This window comes from Myotis yumanensis, unplaced genomic scaffold (genome assembly GCF_028538775.1).
Source record: "Myotis yumanensis isolate MYYU_CA2020_CCGP unplaced genomic scaffold, mMyoYum1.0.hap1 SCAF_2, whole genome shotgun sequence".
Classification (NCBI taxonomy): domain Eukaryota; kingdom Metazoa; phylum Chordata; class Mammalia; order Chiroptera; family Vespertilionidae; genus Myotis; species Myotis yumanensis.
In genome coordinates, this window is record NW_027223753.1 from 177,944,573 (window position 1) to 177,963,265 (window position 18,693).

The window sequence follows — 18,693 nt, forward strand, 5'->3', positions numbered from 1 at the left end:
TCATACAACCCCACAGTTGAAGGGAGAGCCTGCTGACTTGGCAGAATATACAACTTGTCATACTCACAGTGGTTCCTTACAGGCTGATATCTCCTGGCTGTCTGTATTGTAGGAGGCTGGGGAGGTTGCTAAGAAATGGCTCCCAGGTAGAGGTATGCTTCTAAGTGTTTAACAACTGGCTCCCGATCTGTGGCATTTCTGATTTCTGTGGTGAAACTGTTTCCATACCAACAGGACTTCACTGGACACAGCGTCGAGAAGAGATGTGCAAGTCAGTTGTGGTGAGCCAGTGAGAGCCGGTTCACACCACTAGAAAGTTAAATATGACATTGGACCCTTTTGTGTTTTTTTCCCTCCAAAACAATTTCTGCCTTCTCAGAGTCTTCTTGGCAGGAGTCAGACCATAGGATCCTGGAATTGTCTTCTTAAAAGAAACTTTTCATTATTTATAAATATTTTTCCATTATGCTTTTATTTCAGTATAAACATGTTGAGATATTACTTATAAGCATTACCTATATGAAAACTTACCTGTGAATAGATAGCACTGTTAAATAATGTGGACACTGAAGTAGAATTAAAGCACCTGATTAAGTAGTAGAAAAATCAGTATAAAGCAGGAAATTCCAGAATGATCATTTGCCATATATAAACCTAAGAAGTTTTGACCTGTCTTTTGGTTGAATGAACACAGTAGATATATAGACTGCTACAATTATAGAATGTTACTTATCATAGAGAACATAGAGGAATACTAGATTAAGCAAATTAAAAATGTTTTTTTAAATGCAGTGCATCTCAGATATATATCCACTTAATATGCTAATATGTATAATATTACATGTAGCATTTCTAAAACTTACTAATTTCAGACCACATGCCTCCCCCACACCCATCTCCTGGGATTAGTTGTTTGGTGGGACCCCATTTTAGAAAATTTGCAAGAAATGTATTTCAGGGTAAATTTTTCTTCACCCTCCAATTCATCCAACATATTGCAGTAATAGTCACTTGTAAAAAACATATATGATCTTTTTATTCCCCAGCTCTACAATCATTTTTGTTCCATAATGCTTAAAAGTTGACCCTCTTTGACATAACAATTGAAAAATAGGGTTTCTCCACAGTTTAGCCTCAACCTCTACTTTTCCAGCCTCATCCCTTTCATCTGTACCCACCCCTACTTAATATATCCCTATTCTATCTCTGCCCTCCCCCCCCCCCCGCCCCCCACTCCGACCATGCGCTTTTACTACACTGAGTTTTATGTATCTCCATTTGTCTTTTTAGGCCGACTTAAATTAAGCCTGTTAGATATGCCTTTTAATGACTCCTCTTGGGTAGACCTTATTCTCTTTGTTCTCATAACGCTCTGTCCACATCTCAGCTACTGCTTCCCATATTCTGTCAATTTTGTATAGTAAAGACCATCAAGAAGCCTGAGTGAAGGAATTCCTATTGAAGCCAATAACTAAAATGCTATTCTCAAAAGATGAAAAGCAAACTGGTCCTATGAAATATTTGGAAAATTTCATTGAAATTAAACTTTCTATGTTAAAAATATATAACACTGTTATATTTTTTAAATGTCACTTTTCATTCATAAAAGGTTGATATTTTCCTCATCTCTTTAGCAAAGTACCAAATAGATGAAAGAAAATATAGAGACCTTTAAAAATATAAGTTTACTATTTTTGGTGTGTAGCATATTAATATTTTGTTTTAGTTCATATAAATATAGTCTCTCTTAAAAAACATTCTCTTAAGTTTTGATAAAATAAATACTAAATATAATAATAGAAAAATAAAAACTAAATTTCTTTTAGTTTTCATTTTGATCATCCTATTAAACATATATTTACTTTTTTTTTTTAATCCTAGACATTAGCAAAGATAAAACAGGAAACAAGAGAAAAAGAAAATTTGGTTAAGGAAAAGATCAAGTTTTTGGAAAGTGAGATTGGAAATAACACAGAGTATGAGAAAAAAATTTCTGTTGCTGATCGTAAAGTTTCAAAATGTAGAAAAGAATACCAGCAGCATGAAGTTCATAAAAATCAGTTGAAGGATGAGGTATGGCAACTAAAAAGACTGGTTTGCGTGTTTATGGGAAATTGCTATAAAAGTAAGCACAAAGCCTTTCCTTTGATTAAGGTACTGCCTTATTTTATTTTATTTTTTTCGTCCTTTCATGCTGTGGGACTTTCGGGATACTCTGAGCTGACCCCTGGTTGGTGAAGGCATCAGGGGGTGCCATTGGCATCACAGGTGATGTGAAGGGCTCTCCCTGGAGTTGTGAAGTGCCCAACTACCTGTCACACATGTGTTGTTAGTGACCTCAGGCAAAAGGCTCCCAAAGGGTCTCGCTTGGAAATCATAATTATATGATAACCAGCAAATAGGAAAATGTGAAGGTGAATATTAACCTTAGTGATAACTTGAAGTATCTTTCCATTGCTACATAGATGGTGGGGTTACCTATTTAAGTTCAGTTTCTCACCTTGTTAAGGAATACATTTCAGTCTGGTAGTGGAATGATGTAGTGGTCAAATACCATGAAACAGATTAAGAGAGGAGAAAACTTCTGTTTTGTTCTTCTTTTGCAGCGTTCATGCTAACTAGGTTATTCCATAGGGAGAGGTAGCAATTCCCCTAGTTAGCAATAAAGAGTTCTTTATGAAATTTATATCTTAAGACCATAGTATGTGAAGTGAACATTGTTTAGATGGGAATTTGGAATATTGTAGAGCATTTTATTTTATAAGGTATTATGCTTTTTATTTCTGATGAGAATGAAAGTTTTTCTTTTGCCTAAAGAGAATAATTACAGAAGATCCTAAAAAAGTAAAATAAATGAATTTCTTGCCTAAGTTAAATGCCACTGCTAATAACTTGTTTTTAAATATTTTAAAATTTAAACCAATTACAGAAAAGAATGCAGGCGAAATAAGCCAGTCAGAAAAGATAAATATCACATGATCTCACTCATTTGTGGAATATAATGAACAACATAAACTGATGAACAAAAACAGATCCAGAGACAGAGAAGCATTGATCAGTCCGTCAAACCTCAGAGGGAAGGTAGGGGAGGGTGAGGGTAAGGGGGAGAGATCAACCAAAGGACTTGTATGCATGCATATAAGCTTAACCAATGGACACAGACACCAGGGGGGTGAGGGCATGAGTGGGGCGGGGGGCGGGGGGAAGGGGGGATTAGGACACATATGTAATATCTTAATCAATAAAGAAAAAAATAACAATAATAAAAAATAATGCAGGGATTTCTTCATAATTTATTTATTGAGATATAATCCACAAACCATAATTTTTAGTGTATTCACAGAATTGTGCACACACCACCACAATCTAATTTTACAATATTTTTGTCACTTTAAAAGGCACCCCCACACCCATTAGCAATCACTTTCTTTTCCCCTTCCAACCAGCTCCTGGCAGCTACTAATCTACTTTGTTTCACTATGGATTTGATTCTTTTGGATATTTCATATAAATGAAATCATATAGTATGGAGCCTTTTGTGTCTGGGATTCTTTTTTAAAAAATATATTTGTATTGATTTCATAGAGGAAGGGAAAAGGAGAGAGAGATAGAATCATCAATGATGAGAGAGAATCATTGATTGGCTGCCTCCTGCATACCCCACACTGGGGATAGAGGCTGCAACCTGGGCATGTGCTCTGACCAGGAATTGAACCATGACTTTCTGGTTCATAGGTCAACGTTCAACCACTGAGCCATGTTAGCTGGGCTGGATTCTTTTACTTACATAATATTTTCAAGGTTCATCCATGTTGTAGCACATATCGTTCATTCATTTCTTTTCTCCAATTTTTTATTGTGATAAGATACATATAACATACAATTTACCATCTTAACCATTGTGGAGAGTATTACAGGTGTCCCCCATCCTTCCCCCATTGCCTCCCTCCACCTGGTTCCCACCCCACCCTAGGCCTTCGCCACCCTATTTTCTGTGTCCATAGGTAATGCATATATGCATATAAGATCCTTGGTTAATTTCTCCCCACACCCACCTCATCCCTTTCCTCTGAGATTTGTCAGTATGTTCCATGTTTCCATGCCTCTGATTCTATTTTATTCCTCAATTTATTTTGTTCATTAGATTTCTTGTTTGTTTATTTTGTTTTTAGGTTCAATTGTTGATAGATATATATTTATTGCCATTTTATTCTTATTTTTTTATCTTTTTTTTCTTCTTTTTCTTCCTCTTCTTAAAGAATACCCTTCAACATTTCAGGTAATAGCAGTTTGGTGGTGATGAACTCCTTTAGCTTTTTCTTGTCTGTGAAGCTCTTTATCTGACCTTCAATTCTAAATAATAGCTTTTCTGGGTAGAGTCATCTTGGTTGCATGTCTTTCATTACTTTGAATATTTCTTGCCACACCCTTCTGGCCTACAAAGTTTCTGTTAAGAAATAAGGTGCTCCCTTATAGTTAGCTAACTGCTTTTTTCTTGCTGCTTTTAAGATTCTCTCTTTGTCTTTAACCCTTGACATTTTAATTATGATGTGTCTTGGTGTGAGCCTCTTTGGGTTGCTCTTGTTTGGGTCTATTTCTTTCACCAGGTAGGGAAAGTTTTTTTGTAATTTCTTCAAATAGGTTTTCAATATCTTGCTTTTTCTCTCTTCTCTTTCTGGCACCCCTATTATGTAAATGTTGGTATGCTTGAAGTTGTACCAGAGGCTCCTTACACAATCTTTATATTTTTGGATTCTTTTATTTTTGCTCTTCTGATTGGGTGTTTTTTTGCTTCCTCGTATTCCAAATCATTGAATTGATTCTCAGAATCCTCTACTCTAGTGTTGAATCCCTGTAAATTATCTTTATTTCAGTTAGTGTATGCTTAATTTCTGACTGGTCTTTTTTAATGTCTTTGACATTCTCACTAAGATCCTTGAAAGTCTCACTAAGTCCCTTGAAGCTCTCATTAAGGCCTTTGAGCAACCTTATAATCATCGTTTCTGTATCCAGTAGTTTACTTTCTTCCATTGCTTTCATTTGTAACATGTTTCCTTGTCTCTGAATTTTGGCTGCTTCTCTGTGTTGTTTCTATTTTTGGGTAGAGCTGCTATGTCTCCTTGAGTTGGTAGAGTGGCCTTGTGTATTACGTGTCCTATAGGGCCCAGTGGTTCAGTCTCCCCAGTCACCTGAGCTGGGCACTCTAGGTGTGTCCCTGTGTGGTCTGTATGCACATTCCTGTTGTAGTTGAGCTTTGATTGCTGTTGGCATCACTGGGAGGGATTGACCTCCAGGCCAACTGACTATGAGGATCAGCTGCCATCTACAATGGAAGAGCTGTAGTGCAGGAGACACCCCTATGGAGCAGGATTTGCTGCATTGGGGCTTTGGTGCTCACTGAGTCTGCCCCTTGAATGTATCACTTGTAATCTGCTATGGTCTGAAGCTGTCCACCAGGTACACTGGCTCTGGGGCTTTTCAGGAGATCTGCAAATGGCTGTTACTTATATTGGGCTAGGAAGTGCCCAGGCAAAGCCCAGGTGTGAAGCAAGACAGGCTGGTGTTAATTCTGGATCTTGGGCCTTTTATTGATAGGTTTGGGACACACTGACACCTGCTGCTGCTTTTTAAAGAGATTTTAGCAACGTCTGGCCATTCATATGGAAAAGCAGGCGCAAACAGCTTGAGTGGGGCTGCAAATTGAATGAGGCAGGGTTTCAGGGAATCACCAGGATAGAATGAACAGTGTGGGCCAGGCTGATGGAAACTCAGATATAGCTGCCAGTCAGCTCTGCAATGGGGGAAGTCCCAGCACAGGAACAATGACCCCTGTGAACACCATTAACTGGGAGAAAGCCACCCTGAGTTCCTATCTCAATGCCAAACAGTCCAGTTCCTCCCTGTATGCCACTGGATCCTCCCAAAGCCACCACTCAGAGTTGGAACTCAGAGGAAGCGGGACTAAGTAGATTCATGTGTGGGCCCTTTAAGAGACCCGTGTCTCTTAACTACAATTCTTGCTAGTTTTTACAGCCTGAAGTTATGGGGACTTCTCTTCCCAACTCTGGAATCCTGGGTGGGGGATCTAGTGTGGGGCTGGAAACCCTTGCTTCTCATGGAGGCCTTGGAGATATCCTTCCCAATTAAAAATATGGCACACATGGGTGTTGGACCAGCCTGTTCTGTGCCTCTGTCCCTCCTGTCAATCTCGATGTGCTTTCTTTACTTCTCTAGTTGCAGGACTTCCATTCAGCCAGATTTCAGGTGGTTCTGAATGATGGTTGTTCTGTATTTTAGTTGTAATTTTGATGTGGTTGTGGGAGGCAGTGAGTACTGGCATTTACCTATGCCACCATCTTGGTTCTCCCCCATCTTAACCATTTTAAGTGTTCTTACTGGTATTAAATATGTTCCTAATGTTGTACTGCCATCATCACCATCTATCTCCATACCTCTTTTTTTCTTGTAAAAATAAAACTGTACCCACTAAACAATAGCTCCACATCCCTCCCTTCTACCATTCCCTGGTAACTACCATTCTATTTTGTCTCTATGATTTTGACTACTTTAAGTACCTCACATAAGTGGAATCATCCAGTATTTTGTGACTGGCTTATTTCATTTAGTATAATGTCCTCAAGATTCATCCATGTTGTAGCATATGTCAAAATTTCCTTCCTTTTTAAGGCTGGATACTATTCCATTGTATGTGTATACCACATTTTGCTTATCCATTCGTCTGTCCATGGACACTTGGGTTGCTTCCATTTTTTAGCTATTATGAATAATGCTGCTATGAACATGGGTATACATTTACCTCACAATTGCTGGATCGTATGGTAATTTTGTTTTTAATTTTTTGAGAAACTGTCGTACTGTTTTCCACAGGGGCTGTACCAACAGGGTTAATTTCTCCACACTTTCACCAATACTAGTTTTTATTATCTTTTATAGTAGCCCTCCTAATGGGCGTGAGGTGGAATTTTATTGTAGTTTTGATTTGCATTTTCCTAATGGTTAATGATGTAGAGCATATTCTCATGTGCTTTTTGGTTATTTGTATGTCTTCTTTGGAGAAATGTATATCTAGGCCCTTGGCCCAGTTTTTAATCTTTTGTTGTTGTTGAGTTTTAGGAGATCTCCATACATCCTGGATATTAATCCCTTACCACATATTGATTTGCAAATTTTCTTTCATTCTGTTGATTGCCTTTTTACTGTGTAGATATTGTCTTTTGATGCACAAAAGTTTTTAATTTTAATGAAGTCCAACTTATCTAATTTTTAATTGTTCTCTGTGCCCTTGGTGTCACATCCAAGAAATCATTGTCAAATCCAATGTTGTGAGGTTTTGCTCTAATGTATTTTAAACACATATATGTGGGTCTTTATAATTTGCCAGTATTATACAAGCAGTTTAAACTGTAATATTAGATCAAAAAGAAAACCTGTTAATATGTATTACAGCAATATGGTTATTGTGTTTATGGGAATGATGAAGGTTAGAAATTGAAGTGCTTCAAAAGGAATTTTTGGAAATGAAATTAATTTATAAAATACAGAGTAAATATATACTTTCTGTCTGTTAATTAATAAATAGCTGGATACTTTAAAAGCCACTGTGAATAGAAGTTCCAGTGAAGTAGAAGCTCTGAGGAAAAATACTTCCAAAATAAAGAAGGATATTGATGGAGAAACAGCAAGGTAAGAAAAAAGATGTTTAAATATATTTATAGTTCTTAATTTACTTCTAGAAACATATTTTTTTGTTAAATAGCTATAAAATTATAGCTACTAAATTATTAATTTAAAAAATGTCACAGGTGTTTCATCACAAAGGCTCAGGAGTAATATTTTTATGGCATATTAACTATGTATTGGTAATAAAATGGTTTATGGTAAAATTTTTTCATATAACTTGAGGTTATATGAAAAAATTGTAGTTCAAACTATTCCTTGTTTGTTTGCATTCAATACCTCTAGACATGTTTTCTGGTTTTTTTATTATAAACTCTTTCTAGGTTACACAGAATTAAAAAATCTAATGAGAATGCAAAAGAAAAATTAGAGCAGATAACTGAGAAAACTATGTCAGCAGAAGAGAAAGCTACCAATTTGGAAGATATACTAAAGGAGGAGGAAAAAAGTGTGAAGGTAAAGTTTAGTTCCCATTTAAAAGAAGATCACAGCACATTCAGCAATAGTGAATTAATTAGTTAATTAAATAGTGAACAGTGATTCCTGAGATCAGAGGAGTAGGAAGTCTTTTAAGAGGCTCTGCTTTCTGGTGATGACATTTGTAATCAGCATTGTTGGTCCTCTTTTTATTGCTTCTGCGGCTCTTGGTGACTGCTCTCTTCTTAAGCTCCTGATCCTCCATTTGCTTCACTTTCAGCATTTAATTTGGATGTCTTTTTCTTCTCTTTCTTTTGTTAATCCTCACCTGGAGATATTCATCCCCTTCTCCCCCACTGATTTTTAGAGAGTAGAAAGGAGGGGGAGAAACAGAGAGAGAGAAACACCAATGTGGGACACATCGATTGCTTGCCTCCCACACACTTCCCGACCAGGGTCAAGGATTGAGATGGCAACTGTAGTATGTGCCCTTGACTGGAATGGAACCCTAGACCCTTCAGTCCCAGGCTGATGCTATAACCATTGAGCAAAACCGGCTAGGGCTTGATATCTTCTTTTAAAGATAGCTCCTGTACCTTAGATTCCATGCCTTCCCAATGCCTAGTGTGTCCATGTCCCTGCTTGTCATCTATATATATATATATACTAGAGGCCCAATGCACAAAATTCCTGCAAGAGTAGGCCTTCCTTCCCCTGGCTGCCGGCACCAGATTTCCTCTGGCACCCAGGACCCGGACTTCCCTCATAGCCCCGGCTTTGTCTGCAAGGTCGTCCGGAAGGACATCCAGTCTAATTGCCTTCTGGATGACCTTGTGGACAAAGCCAGGGCTGCAGGGGAAGCCTGGGTCTCAGGTGCCCGTGGGCAGCCAGAGGGAAGCCTGGGTTCTGGGTGCCAGATGGAAGCTGGTGCTGGCAGCCCAAGGAAGGAAGGCCTACTCTTGCACAAATTTCATGCATCAGGCCTCTAGTGTTCTCATATTGCAAATGTATCTTGAAAAGTGCCCTTGTTTTACAATTGGTTTCTATATGATTATCATTTTTTGTGCAAATTCCCCCCCAATGGTCTACATTTATTAGCTGTATTTCTTCACCATGTGCTACTGCTATCTTTTTATTTTTATTTATTTATTTTTTTAAATATATTTTATTGATTTTTTACAGAGAGGAAGGGAGAGAGATAGAGAGTTAGAAACATCAATGAGAGAGAAACATCGATCAGCCGCCTCCTGCACATCTCCTACCGGGGATGTGCCCGCAACCCAGGTACATGCCCTTGACCGGAATCAAACCTGGGACCTTTCAGTCCGCAGGCCGACGCTCTATCCACTGAGCAAAACCGGTTTCGGCTACTGCTATCTTTTTAACTTCGTAGAGTCTGGCATCATTTATCAGTAAATGGGCTCTTAAATGCTATTATTTTGCTAACCTTATCGACATGTCCCTTCTACCTTAATCTCTTTGGCATGTTGGTAGCATTAAATCCAATGTTTGAGGAACTAGAAGAGGTTAAATTTCCTCTTTGAAAATTTCAAAGTGACTGTATGACCTGACACTGTAGGCACTACTTCTTGCTTTTAACTTTTTTTTAATTAAAAATAATTCCCCTTTATTACTTTTTAGAGAGAGAGGAGAGGGATAGAGAGATAAAAACATTGATAAGAGAGAAGCATCATCCATTGGCTGTCTCCTGCACACCCCCTAAAGGGGATTGAGCCCCAAACCCAGGCATGTGCCCTGACAGGGAATCGAACCAAAAACCTCTTGGTTCATGGGTTGATGATCAACCTCTAAGCCACACCAACCAGGCTTTTAACGTGTGTGTGTGTGTGTGTGTGTGTGTGTGTGTGTGTGTGTGTGTGTGTGTGGAGCAGAAGGGTAGTTGAAGATGGTGGCAAAAATCCCTCATTTGCTGAGGTTTATATCAAGGATGGTTTTACTCATATTTGGATAGAATCTGCTTCCTCAGTGTGTTGTGTTTTTAAAATTCCTGAGTAATGAAGTCATGCAGCAGTGTTGACTTGGGTGGTGTCTGAGTCCAATATTATTTTTTTAACTTATTTTTTTCTTCCAAGAGCATGATTTTCTGTAGCACCTGAGATAGGACAGTATTAAAACTTATCAGAAACCTGTAGAAATGGTAAAATTCACTTGAAATAGACTTTTGGGCAACAGAATGAAAAACTAGTGACATTTTAAAAGAAATTAGCTGAATTTGAAAAAAATAAGATTGTAGCATGTGTACTAATTGTGCTCTAGCAGGGTTGTGTTCAGAATCTTGATTTTTATAGCCATTGGATTTTGTGTCTGTTTGGAAAAATCCCAACCCTATGTGTTTTGGAGATGTGCTGTGTTATTCACCACCAAGCACTAACTTGAAAACTCTGTTAGGCAATCTTTGAGAAGGTATTAAACCCAATGAAAAGTGTCTGTTATATGAAAAATAATGCATTTTATATGATTATATCAGATTATATTTCTTAATTTGTGCCCCAAAGAAGGTAGGAAATTGAACAATGTAATTTCTTCCCTATAACACCCTCAAGACTTCAGTAAATGTGAATTTATATTCTGTTTTCTAAGGAAACCAGTAGAATCCCTAGTTCTAAGGCTAGGGTGGATTAACAGATCAAGGTACATGATACAAGAATAGAAAACTACTATTCTAGTCTACTAGCATAGAGTAGACTATAAGAAATGTTGGGGATTTGTTGAAATTGTGGGAGGCCTTTATATCTCAAGAGCTAAAATGTTGGGGGTTCATTTATGAGCCCCCTATATTATACTGTTTATAAAATAAAATATTTAAGGTATTAAAATTTCACTAATCCCTATTATTCTTGTCACCAGGAAGTGGAAATTCAATTGACCATATTGAAAGGTGTGCTATTTAAGATAGGTCGTGAATTACAGACTGAGACAATGAAAGAAAAATCTCTTATATCAGAAATTGAAGGAACCCGTTCCTCTCTAAAGCACCTCAACCATCAGCTACATAAACTGGATTTTGAAACCTTGAAGCAGCAAGAAATTATGTACAGTCAGGTAGATGTTACTCTTATGAATATCTTCCATATTGACTTGTGATAGTTGTGATGGTCAAGATACTACAGTGCTCCGGGAAAACAAAAATTTCTAAGCACTCTTTGAGGGATAGAAGGGATAGCTATTGAAGATGGGATTTCATGCTAGGTCAGTAGTAGGGTGAGGAAGCCTTAAATGCTATTTTTTTTCCCTCTATCTGAAATAAACAGGTAAGAGGACAGACAACTCTTGTGAGGGAGAACCATGAACCTGGGGCAGTTGAACGTAGAGTAAAACAAAACAAGGAGTCGGACATCTGAAGCCTAGAAAAACTATCTGTTGATGTTTTAGTTGTGTGGACATAGGGACATAGGCTTTCTCATCCCCTCCCATAGACAAATAGGTTAAAAGTATTTTTTTCAGTTTTTCCTTATTTTTCCTATTCATTTGTTCTGTCTCATTAATCTCTTAATGTCCTCCCTCTGTACATCTTAATCCCCCTATCTAATATATTTTTAGTTTCTCAAAATTACAGATGCTAAAGCTTAATTTAAAAAAATAATTCATTAGAAGCTTTGGTTTTTTTTATGGCTAACAACTCATGACTATATTATTGTTATTTTTTTGCATCCCCTTTTGAAAATGTATCCTCAAAAATGTATGTCCATGTATATCCAGTGTGTTTACTGAGGTTGCATCATGGTAATACGATAAATAGCTCCCTACATGACTTTGTTATATTTTCAGATTACTTATATGTCACTATCATGTACCCTGATTGTTGAAGAATAGGTTGGTGTTTCTCTCTTTAGGGTAAGAAGGATTTTATCCTGTAAATTACTGAAGGCTTAAAGTGACACCTAGGCCAGCTGATAAAAAGGTCTTTACCGTGTCTTTATAGTTGTAGAAATATTTTTCACCATTTGTTTCTCCTTACTAATTTATTTTAATAAACTGTAACAGGATTTTCACATTCAACAAGTGCAACGTCGAATGTCACGGTTAAGGGGAGAAATTAATTCAGAAGAAAAACAAAGTCTTCAAGTAAAAATTGTTGAACTTAAAGAGACGTTGGAAGAGAGAAATTCTACATTTGGCACTTTGGAAACACAGATCAAGAAGCTTCATGTAACTTATCCAAAAACACTTTTTATGCTTCAAATATGCTAGTCATTAGTCATTCTGTTTTAAGAGAACATGTTCCTAAGGCTTAACTTTGGATAGGAGATTGCCAAGCTACACACATATATAATAAACGTATGAACTGATATCCATATTTCTATAAAAATGCAACATTACCATTGATTATGCACTTACTACATGCTAAATACAACACATGCATTTAGTATTTTATTTCATTTTATTTTTATAAATAGGGGAACTTATGAGGAAGATATCATTACTTGTTTTACAGATTAAGGTACTTGTCCACAGCTACACAGCTAGTACATGAGGAGCTAGGATTTGAGCACTGGTTCATGTGACTTCAAAATACTCTTAAATAGTACATGATCTAAAGCATTGATAAATTCCAGTTTTTCTATTATGCATTTGCCATAATAACTTGATTGTCTGTTATGTATGAAATAACCTCTAAAAGAAACTGCCGTTTTATGGCTCATCTATTGTCGTTATTCAAATATTTACTTAGTTACATTTTTCAAATAACTCAATTTTGTTAATAAGATGAGAATAATCTTAATCTTTAGGTATATTAATATGTTTATAGTAATATAAAACCTATGTTAGGGAAGCCTATGTAATATAAAACCTATGTTAAAGTTTAACTGGAGAGTGAGAGTGAAAGAATGAGAGCATGGACCTGAATGGGTAACAACACCGAAGGGTTTCAGTTTTTTAAACAGCTGGGAAGGCCTACTGATGAGTGTCCTCTAGTGGCTATAAGAGGAATTGCCCTGGATTCCTTTAGGGCTAACAAAGGAGAAAGGGAGCTATTAACTTTTTTACATTAAAAAAAATTATTTTATGATGATAAAATGTTGGTTTGGAGTAGTTTGTAGCATGATAAAATGTCTTTTTAAAATGTTTCCTTGGTTTGGTAGAAAAGAGCACATGTTTTGGAATTAGAAAGAATTAGTTTTGAATGTCAAGGTTATATCACTGCTGTTTTAACTTCTCTGTGTCCTAGTTTGTTCAATTCTTAAATGGAAAATAATTTAATATTAATTTTACAGCATTATGGAGAATTACAAGCAGTTTATATCTTCATACAGTGCTTTTTAGCAAGTACTCAGTAAATGGTATTGTTTTAATGATACAGAGTATAGGAATACTCATCTTACCTAATAATAGACAAACATGTAAATTGACTGTCCCTCTGCTACACTCACCAGCCAATCAGGAGAGTATGCAAATTAACCCAACAAAGATGGTGGTTAATTTGCATATGTAGGCACGAAGCAGCAGAGCGAAGACTGAAGGCTCCAGCTGGAGGAGCAAAGGCCTGGGTCCCGGGTGCCGGAGGAAAACTGGTGCCGGCAGCCAGGGGAAGGGAAGGCCTGTTGAATAATATCTTCGTGCAACAGGCCTTTAGTACTATCTACAATAATCTATAGTAATAAAAGCATAATATGCTAATTAGACCGAACAACCAAATGACCTTCTGGATGTCCTTCTAGATGAAGCCATACCAGCGGGGGCCGAGGCAGAGGTGGTTAGGGGTGATGAGGCAGGCAGGCGAGTGGTTAGGGGTGATGAGGCAGGCAGGAGAGTGGGTAGGGGTGATGAGGCAGGCAGGCAGAGTGGTTAGGGGCGATGAGGCAGGCAGGAGAGTGGTTAGGGGTGATGAGGCAGGCAGACGAGTGGTTGGGGTGATGAGGCAGGCAGGCAGAGTGGTTAGGGGTGATGAGGCAGGCAGGCAGAACAGCTGTTAGGAGTCAGCAGTCCTGGATTGTGAGGGGGATGTCCCAGATTGTAAGAGGGTGCAGGCCAGGCTGAGAGGACCCCCCCTCCCATGCATGATTTTCATGCACTGGGCCTCTCGTCTATAATAATCCTATGTAATAAAAGAAACATGCAAATTAACCATCGCTCCATCACTCTGCCACTCTGCTACACCCACCAGCCAATCAGAGTGACTATGCAAATTAACCCAACAAAGATGGCAGTTAATTTGCATACGCAGGCACGGAGCGAAGACTGAAGAAGACTGAAGATGACTGATGATGGCGGCGATCACGGAACTGAAGCGAGCAGGAGGCTTGGGTTGCTCCCAGCGACGGAGAAAGCCAAGCTTCCCACCGACCCCAGACTCCACTCAAGGAGGGGCTGGGGGCCTGGGTCGCTGGGGGAGAAGCCAACCCTCGCTGCTGCGACTGGACCAAAGGCCTGGGTCCCGGGTGCCGGAGGAAAGCCGGTGCTGGCAGCCAGGGGAAGGAAGGCCTATTGCGTAAATCTTTGTGCAACAGGTCACTAGTAAAAACATAATATGCTAATTAGACCTCATGGCTGAATGACCTTCTGGATGACCTTCCGGATGAAGGCTTCGAGGGCTGAGCCCCTTGCACGAATTTTGTGCATTGGGCTTCTATTAGAAATATAAGAAGGTGAACTGTGTATCATCTTTCTTGATCCTGGCCTGAACTGTGCCTGCTTTGCTGTGTGGGGATGGGTTTAGTGTTCCCTCTTCAGCAATTGGCTAGTACTTATACCTATTCTAACTCTGGTTTTAACAGAGAGAAAAATAAATTAATAGAAATGCAAGTGAATTTTGAAAGATATTGTTACTATTCTAATGAAGGTTGCTCTCATTAGTAGCATGGTGTTGTAAAGTCATTCTGCGTTCCTGCTCCCATGCCACTCCATCTCTTATTGTGCATCACAGAAACTACTTTCTTTTGGTTGAAATTCACCTTAAACTTAATTTGTTTTTTGGTTCTAAAAGTTAATTTTATGAAATCACATTTTCTTTAAAAAAATTCTTCTTCTTACTGTATTGCTACAGTCCTAGGTCTTACTACTTCAGAGACATACAGGCAATGAGAAAGGCAGAGGAAGGGAGGGGAGAGGTATAGACGAAGTGAGAAAGAAAAAGACAGAGAGGAAAGAGATAGATCTTGGAACTAAAAAGTTTTTGCTTTACATACCCAGAGGGGACTAAAAGCACAAACCTTGTTCTGGGTTCAGGGTGGGAGGAGGGATACAAACTGGTCTAAAGCTAGAAAACTACAATCTGTGTATGTATGACCTACAATGCATCCTATGGAGTTAGATCTTATATAACATTTTTTCTCTCTAGCAATATGTGATTATATATGTAATACTACATGAGCTTTTTGTATATCAAACGCTGTTGTGCATACTCTTTGCCAGTAACTTCGTTCTTTAAAGTTATTTATTTTTTAATCTTTATTGTTGGCCAATAACTTCTTTAATCCTCACAGCAACCTAAGGAAGTAGGTATTGTTGTCTTCTGATTCCAGAGCTTGCACTGTTAACCAAGACCCTATGCTTTTTCACACTGTTAATGTCTTTACCTTCTGGGACTTGGGTTGAATCAAATGATGAACTCTAGAAGGTGAACCAAAGCTTGGGCTCCCTCTTCCCATGTCTTTCCCTTTAGAATCACATTGAACAGTAACCATACATAAGTAAACTAAACCCAAAACATCAATGCAGTGGGGCCTTGACTTATGAGTTTAATTCGTTCCGTGACGGAGCTCGTAACTCAAATTACTCGTATATCAAATCAAAAGTGAACGAGTGAGATACGTGATGCTGGGCTGATGTTGTGGCGTTCACTGTGACGTTTGCTGCGCCAACTAGCGGTGGGGTATCTGAAGCTGGCTCGTAACCCAAATTTTAGCTCGCAACTCAAAGCAAAAAATCGGCCGAGAGACGGCTCGTATCTCGAAAAACTCGTTAGTCTGGACACTCGTAAGTCAAGGCCCCACTGTAGATGATAAAAATGAAAAAAAATTATGTTAATATCCATAAATATTATATTAGAGATGTTACAGCATACATAATAAGACTTTAAAATCTGATTTATTTTAATATTTAATGGAGCACATAATTTAATGTAAGATGTTTAATAGTATGTATTTAATATTGCTATTTAAAAACATATTTGTGTACTTTTTTCCTTCTTACAGAATGATCTTTACTTTATCAAGATGTCAAACAGTAAAAATTTTGATGAAAAAAAGTCCCTCATGACCAAAATAAATGAACTAAACCTTTTCAATGAAAGATCAGAGAAAGAACTTAGTAAAGCTCGAGCTTTGAAGCAGGTAAAGTAAAATAATATGAGTATATAATAAAATCTACATGTTTTCAGGCTCAATATAGAAAAATTTAAAAAACAGCAACATTTGAAAAAGACAGTAAGTCACTAAAGTGTTAAAATACATTATTTCTTTCCAGTCTCAAAGAAAATTTGCTATATATATTGTATTTAAAATTTGTTAATATACATGCTTCCAAAACATTAAATAATCTAGAGACACAGAAACATGGAACAGACTGACAAATTTCAGAGGGAAGATGGGGGTAAAGGAGATGGGGATGGGGGGAGAGATTAACCAAAGATTTTATATACATACTAGAGGCCCAATGCATGAAATTCAAGCATGGCTGGCAATCAGGGCCGATCGGGGCCTTCTGACTGCCATCTGGGGCCTTCCTTCATTCCGTGCCTCCCCCTGGTGGTCAGTGTATAATAGCAAGCGATGGATCTCCTGGTCAAACTCCCATGGGTACAATGTGCGTATTAGTCTAGAGTCCCAGTACACAAAGTCGTGCACAGGTGGGGTCCGGTCAGCTGGCCCTGCACCCAATCAGAGTGGGGGGGGGGGGGTCTGGGTCGGGGCCAGCTGGGAGGAGGGGCCACAGGTGGGTGGCGGGCTGGCCCTGCCCCCTGGTAAAACTCCCAGTTGAACTCCCAGTTGAGGGGACAATTTGCATATTAGCCTTTTATTATGTAGGATACACATAGCCTCCAGACAGTCAATAGTGTGGTGAAGGCTTGGGAAGGGCAGGTGTGGGGTGGAGCAGGTCAATGGGGGAAAAATGACAAAAAACTGAAGGGACATCTGTAATACTTCCAGCAATAAAGATAATTTTTAAAAATATGATCTTGTAGTGACCAGGAAAAAAATTTTTTGAAGTCTTCCCACAGTCCATTGCACAAAGTTACTATAATTTACTTGGGCAACCTCTTATTTTTTGGATTTATAATTGTTTCTAGTATTTGGCTATTTTAAATAGTATTATCATGTTCTATGCACATATATCATTGTACAGTTGTTCAGTTAGTTCCTTAGGATAAATCTCCACCTGTATAATTAAGGTTGAAAAAGAATGAATATTTTCAGTGTCTTAAAACTATGTTTAAGTTCAATTGTCTTCTAGAGGGTTCAATTAATATTCCCAGTAGCAATGTGTAAGCATCCTATTTTATTTACCACCATCAAAGCTGGATCTTACAGTTGATAAAATTATTGTCAATTTGATGGTCAAACATGATATCTCATCGTTTTTAGTCTGCATTTTTAAACTTTGTGACATTTTGAAACACTTTATGTTTAAAAATAAAATATCCTATATAATAAAAGGCTAATATGCAAATAGACCAAATGGCAGAACAACCAAATGACTGGTTACTATGACATGTGCTGACCACCAGGGGGTGCATGCGGAACATGGCGGGCATTGACTGCGGCAGATGGTGGAGCAGGTGAGCAAGGGCGCCAGACCAAGGTGGGGCACCAGTTGCTGTCATCAGGGCCAGCTTCAGGTGGTTACTGAAAATTCTTTGCTCCCACATGCCACGGTCTGGCCCAGTGCTCATACCTGCTGCAGGCACGCTTGCACCTGCTGCCAGCACCTGGTGCCAGTCCCGATCGCTCGGCACCATCAGGTACGAGAAGTGACTGCTGGCCCCAATTGCCCCTGAGGGCTTCTCCACCTCTTCCTGCTCCTGAGGGTGATCAGGGCAGCAGCCTCCACTCGCTTCTGCTGACAGCACTGGCCCCACTCGTACCCACTGCTGGTGCTGGCCCCGATCACTCCGCAAGTGGGGCCGGCACCATCAGCCCATGGGAGCAGTGGTGGGAGGAGCAGGGCTGCCAGCAGACAGGGGACCAGGGGCCCCGGCAGGAGGGGCTGGGTGGGGGTGCAGAGGATGGGCTGAGACCTGCCTCTGTGCCCACTATAGCCTCGCGGCCCACAGTTCCTTTCAAGGTGCATGAATTCGTGCACAGGACCCCTAGTGTTTAAACAAAAATGTTTAAAACAGTTTCTTTTAATTATACTACTAGAGGCCCAGTGCATGGAATTTGTGCACTGGGCAGGGGGTTCCTCAGCCCAGCCTGCACCCTCTCACAGTCTAGGACCCCTCACTCCTTACCGCTCAGCTTGCTGCTCCTTAGCACTGCCGCGGAGGCGGGAGAGGCTCCTGCCACCACCACTATGCTTGCCAGCCATGAGCCCAGCCTCTGGCTGAGCAGCACTCCCCTTGTGGGAGTGCACTGACCACCGGGGGGGTGGGGGGGTAGCTCCTGCATTGAGCATCTG

General features: G+C 39.1%; 1 protein-coding gene across 2 annotated transcripts in view; it reads left to right on the forward strand.

Annotated features, from left to right (window-relative positions):
• Window positions 1-18,693, forward strand: part of CCDC39 (coiled-coil domain 39 molecular ruler complex subunit) — a 48,710-nt gene that overhangs the window by 11,577 nt on the left and 18,440 nt on the right. Inside the window, exons 7-12 of one of the 2 annotated variants that reach the window (XM_070406747.1) lie at window positions 1,882-2,073; window positions 7,601-7,704; window positions 8,022-8,154; window positions 10,984-11,178; window positions 12,121-12,285; window positions 16,272-16,409. In XM_070406747.1, coding sequence (XP_070262848.1) covers window positions 1,882-2,073; window positions 7,601-7,704; window positions 8,022-8,154; window positions 10,984-11,178; window positions 12,121-12,285; window positions 16,272-16,409 — 927 coding nt within the window. The remainder of the gene's footprint in view (window positions 1-1,881; window positions 2,074-7,600; window positions 7,705-8,021; window positions 8,155-10,983; window positions 11,179-12,120; window positions 12,286-16,271; window positions 16,410-18,693) is intronic. The other variant, XM_070406748.1, reaches the window with a different exon arrangement.